We start from the raw sequence: 5,764 nt of genomic DNA, 5'->3' as shown, positions 1-5,764 counted from the left end.
TGAAGCCTCTACTTAACCGAGTACTAATAAAATAAGGGCAAACGATTGTGGTTTTAATGCCACGTTTTCCTGCATGATACAGTTCTGAATTGATGGCTTCCATCATTCCAATGATTGCACTCTTACTTGCAGAATAATCTGAGAAGTGATGAAAGAAGAAATATCCAAAATGTCAAAAGCGCCAGAGTAAAAGCTATATACAGAGTGGTATTCTGTTTACTACTATTTAAACCACAGTACTAGCTAGTTCTATCATTAGCAGCCTTGTAATTAGTATTTTAAAAACATTGGTGATGCTGACTCTGGAGATGAACGGCTCTTCCCATGAATGATGCACAGTTGCCTAAGGATAAGATTAATCCTTTTCAGAGGAATTTTTTTCAATGCAGTACAGAGAGATGTAGGAAGATGAGTTTGTTCAGCATTTTCTGTACATTTCCAGATACTCTGATACAAACCAGGCATTCTTCCAGTTCACAATGCCTTCGATTTTAATTTCACAGGCTAAATTTCAGAAAGAACTATTTCTAGTGGTAAAATGTAGATACTCTATAAATGCTCCTTCAGCCTATTACTTCTGATTTTCCCTACCACTAAATACCATTTTGATTTCCCAGGAAGACTGAATCTTGTCTGACTTTTATTGTTGGATGAATGTATGGAACTCCATCCTTGGAGACAATCTGCCCTCACAGAGCCCTGTGCAGCAACCTGATCTAAGCTGGGCCTGTTTTTATTTGGTGATATGGACCAAGTGATGTTCAGAGATTGCTTCCAACACAACTCACTCGATGATGTTCCAGTTGCAAGAAACTATTTTAATATAGTGCTTCAGGTGTGGTTTCCTAGGCTTTTTCAAATGTATGTGATAATATTTATTAGATGCAATGAAATCCAATTATGCTAAAAGATTGATGTCAAAGACTGGCATCACAGGTAGTTTGCTATTCCTCAGGAATTTACGCATAGTGAATGATGGAACCACACAGCCTAAAAATACATATCTAAGGTGTAAAAGGTTATAATGGATGGATGGGCAGCTCCTCTCCCATCAGCCTTACCGTTAGATGATAACAGCTGAGTGTGACCTGTATTTTCAATACCAAATATGATCACTCGATAACAGGTGGCAAGTAAACACAACAGTACTGCTAGCATCAATCAGCCAAAGACATAAGAGACACTTATTACAATGAAGGTCAAATTCCCTTAGGGTGACCTCAGAGATACAATCAGCATGTAAGAGAGGCTTGAGGAGAGACTGGGCAGCAGACACAGACTGATGACACAGGCAGGACTGGAGCACACTGCTCTCATGAGGGAAACAGCTGAGAATACTGAGCTGTGAAATTGCTTAAACCACATTTAATTCAAACTAATTTTACTGAAAACTATGCCCAAATTCTTTCTGCTTCTGACAAACATTTTCCAACTAAGTGTATAGTTCCAGGTATAAYCTATGTGTGGGTCTCAGATCTCTGAAGATTCATCTGCAGAAATCCTGACATGAGAAAGCGTTAGACAGCCTGTATGCAGGGCTTTCTCCCAGTGCACATGTACRMGCTGTGTTGTCCTTCTCATGTGGAGAAAGGCAGTCTGTAATCAGACAGTAAAATCTGCAGAGAGCTTCCTGTGCCATTCAGGCAAAGTGACACCATCACACTTCAGTACAGCATCATCTTTGGCATCCACAGGTTCTTATCAGTACAGGTTGCTTAAGCCAAGCATTTCTGAGGTCTCTGAGAAAAGTGATTAGTACATTGATCTAATTTGTAGTGGCAGCTGACAATACTAACCTGACATCCTGCAGGATCCAATTAATCCACCTCCACTGGCTGTGCTAACCAGGTGTCCACGGTTACAGGCCACCATGGCTGGAAGAAAGGCCTTGCAAGTCTAAAAGAATAGAAATATATTTATTTAAAAATCTCCTTTACAAATAGGCATGACAAAAATGTTGCATTCCAATATTAGGCTATACAGCCTGGTTTGCTTTCTGGGCCTTCAATATGCAAGAAGCCAAACCTTTCATCTCTGTAATCATGTTTAAATGAGAAACGAAATCTCCTTGAATGACTGCTCTCTATTTGAACATCTCACAGCATTATAATCATCTGAATRAAAGCAGCAAGGTTTGTATTTTCTCTGTTTCCTGGTTCCTCAGAATTTGTCCTTTTGAGACTATTGTCAAACGTTTGGTACACAAGAGGGAGCCAGAAGTCAACACATTGAGGGGAATTCAGCTGTTTGTGGGCCCTTTTGTTACAAACTGAACTGAYTGACAATTCCAGTACTMAAGAACACTGCTGTGGGTGACACTATTTAGAAATATGCTAGTGTTTTATGAAGGGGGAGAAAATAAAAAGAGACAGGAGCAGTTACAATTTTTTTTCAATAGCTGATAAATTCTATTCGCCTCCAGATGTGAGTGCCTTGTATATCACTGTCCTCCTGCCCTGCGTTTCTTCAGACCTGTCAGGACGAACACCTCTTCCAGTCTGTTTTCCTCAAGTATTTGGAAGAATAATGCAGTGTGTCTGGGGAATGCTTAGAAGACTTCTGTTTGCAATGATTTCCCATTGAGAATTGCCTTTTAACAAAGGAGTTGCCACCATTGTGATTTTCACACCAAAGTACTYGTCTGTACCTTTTGGTCACTCAGTAGTCAAAAACCACAAAAATTTTACCCAGACTTGAGAGAAGAAGTTGATTCTGAAGGTCTTTTCAAAATCTTCGTCTGTAAGGTCACAGAACTTTTTCCCAGTCAGTATGCCAGCATTATTGATTAGAATAGTAACATCTCCAACTTCTTTTCTAACCTGCATTAAAAAAAGAGTGAACAGAAAGCTTTAGAAGGTATTCTTGCCTCTGGTGCTTCATTTATGAAAATGTTTAGTAACATTTGCAGTAATTGGTATATATGAAAAAAATAAGTATGTAAGAACTGTGGTATTCCATCAGATCAAAGGTCCATCTAAGCTCCCTAGCCCTTGTCTCATGGTAGAAAGCAATGAAAAAGGGACCCAGGCTCTAATCTGTAAAGGTATTTAACTTTTAATATGCTGCAACTTGGGATCTTTTGAAAGGTGTAAAGTACTAGATCATGTTTAATATATCCCAGTGATCCTCCACCATGTTCCCCTCCGTGAATTTGTCTATTTGCTCCCTGAACTCCAGAATATTTTTGGCTTCCACAAAAACCTAAGGTAATAAATTCCGAAGATTTAGTGGGCACCATGACCAAATTTTAACTGCAATCAGAATATTTCTAGTTCCCTATTTTTGGGAATTCATCTGCCAAGCCTGCTCAACTCCTTTTCCATATAATTTTTACTGAGCTGGAAAGAGTGCAGCACAGATAACTAGGGGATACCAATCCTCTGAGTACAAAAGCATCTACCATGACATGGAGAACTAAAATCACCATTAGCTCCATTTGGGTTTGTTACCAAAAGATTTTGTGCCTTGATTTGTTCTTAAGTCAAAGCAGAACACCAATATTTACTCATATTATGAAGAATCTGCCTCACTACAGAGAGTTCTGTGCTAAAGGTGGATGGTTATCTGGGGGTCTCAAAAATTGCAGTATGAGCACCGAAACATAAAAATCTCATATGTGCTGCTGTTWGGCAATTTGGAAACAGGTGTTTGGATCTGATGCCCYAACATTTGACATTCCCTTGGTTCTCTCAGGGAACAGTAGAGTTCAGAGAAGACTTGTTTGATATTTTTTGTCACAGACAAGTAGGGCTCAGATATTTGCACCTTTCCACCTGCACAAATGAATGCAAATCCAGACACTGCTGAGTATGGCAGGAATACTCAATTCTTTCTTTGTGGAATACATTTATACTCTCTCTACTCTTTTAATTGCTCTGTCAGTCAATATGATGGTCTTCTTTTCCTTCACATGACAGCATAGTTTTGACAATGGCAGCTTTTTATTGAGCATGGCATCGTTTGTCCTGTTTACTCACTTCTACAAAAYATGTGGTAAGATTGGCCTCCATTTAGAAAAAAATCAAATTGATAATAAAACTGAAACTGTACATTATGTACTTTTTAAGTGTCCATTAATTCTTCTCTTCATGTAATTTCTAATAGTTTTCCATAAGACAGGTTTGTAGTTTGTGTCCTCTCAAATGCCCTTTAAGRCTGCCACATTTCCTATGCTTTGCTCCTTGATCATCTATTATAATAAAATATATATCCAACATTTCTAACCCATCAGATCCATGTTTAATTTCCTTCAGAATTCTCAAAGTGACACTGCCTGTTCCTGAAAATGAGCTGCTGTTCACTTGACCAGTTTGTTCTAAAGCCTCTTCTTTGGGGGCTTCAATGGTCTCTTTCATTCCTAGAAAGAAAACCTACATTATGGGAAAATACCTAGGGTTTTCTGCAGTGAGTATTTCAAATAAAAAGAAATAATTTAGTATTCTTGCTGTAGCTTTCTCTTCTGGGTCAAAGATCAAGGCTTTTCCTATTACCAATCAAAAATTTGCAGATATTTCCAAGAGTAGTGGAGGCCCATAGTTGAAAAACTTGATCTAAGAAAATTTCTGTCTCCACCAKGGCTGAYAAATMCATAGAAATATCTTTAAATATGGTGGTATTGTTAACAATAATTTGACACCTCAACAGCAATTTTTAAATTTTCAACTGCTCTTTAAGTTTCTATGAGCACGTYAGTCTGGGCACTTCAGCAGAGTGTTTGCTGATGTGGGCATGGCAAATTCTGCAGACTGGAGGCTGGTGMCTGATTTGGTCCATGTGTTTGGAGGCAAAAATTACAAAACAAAGCTTTTGAGACTCTGCTAAAATAAGAGCAAAGAAATAATTTCAGAATGTTCCATATAGACAATGAAATCCAACAAAGAAATTAACTACATAAGCTTAAATTATTGTGATTTTGGTGCATGCCTTTGCAAGAAGCAGAAAGTATTTATGGGAATAAGGATTTAATACCAATTAAAAACATTATTTAAAAAAAAATGATCTTGCTAAACTGTAAGATAAGTGTTTTATTTTTTGTATTTGCAAAAAGAAATTTCAAGACGAAATGCTGTTTGATTTATAGCATCATTCCAAATAAAGATCAAATGTCACAAATTACGTACTGCCCACWAGTTGCTCAGACAGAAATTTCAYCTCASTATAAAGTGATGATGGATATTAAGATTGCTGAAATTACTGCTKCTGAATTTTTCGCAGTCATTATCAATGTCTCGCACAGGTGAGAGAATTGCATCATCTGTACTGACCAAGTTCCTGGCAMACACAATTCCCTCGAACACTGTGTATTGTGTCAGCACAGGACTCAACACCCTGCCCATCTCTGCAGACATAATATTGTGGTACCATAAATATATCCTCATTATCCACAGCCCAAGGAATACCAGGATGTCGCCTGTGGTGCTCAACACCTTGCACCAATGGCCCTGAGTGGAATATTTTTCTGTGCAGTGTTAGGGAGCTGTGCCCCATGTGCTACTTATGAGTATGGGTAAAATAATTCCTTGCTGATTGTGAGTGTGGGAATTGCAGTTCCAGATACAGATCCTGAATCCAACTTACTTACCCATTAGAAATACTTTTCCTCAGGAAATTTGTTTCTTGAGGAAAAGAAGGGCTTTAGACTGTCATAACCTTGGTCAGAAAGGCTTAATCTGACTTGGTTAAAATTAAAAGCAAAAACCACAAATTGAAGAGCTGATCCCTGCCACATCCGCACCTTTCTTCTCACAATTCCAATTTCTGAATT

At 38.2% G+C, this 5,764-nt stretch overlaps 1 protein-coding gene across 1 annotated transcript in view; it reads right to left on the bottom strand.

Annotated features, from left to right (window-relative positions):
* LOC130573842 (epidermal retinol dehydrogenase 2-like) overlaps positions 1-3,030 on the bottom strand; it is a 7,245-nt gene extending 4,215 nt beyond the window's left edge. The window contains exons 1-3 of the mRNA XM_057366599.1: positions 2,688-3,030; positions 1,797-1,896; positions 1-138 (exon numbers count right to left, since the gene is read on the bottom strand). The exon at positions 1-138 is cut by the window's left edge and continues 3 nt beyond it. Coding sequence (XP_057222582.1) covers positions 1-138; positions 1,797-1,896; positions 2,688-2,825 — 376 coding nt within the window. The 5' untranslated portion in view covers positions 2,826-3,030. The remainder of the gene's footprint in view (positions 139-1,796; positions 1,897-2,687) is intronic.
* Between the last annotated feature and the right edge of the window lie 2,734 nt (positions 3,031-5,764).

The sequence above is a fragment of the Malurus melanocephalus genome, unplaced genomic scaffold (assembly GCF_030028575.1).
Source record: "Malurus melanocephalus ecotype Western Australia unplaced genomic scaffold, MMel_1.1 scaffold_69, whole genome shotgun sequence".
NCBI classification, from domain to species: Eukaryota; Metazoa; Chordata; class Aves; order Passeriformes; family Maluridae; genus Malurus; species Malurus melanocephalus.
Note: the sequence above shows the minus strand (reverse complement) of the source record. Positions and strands in the feature narration are given on the sequence as shown.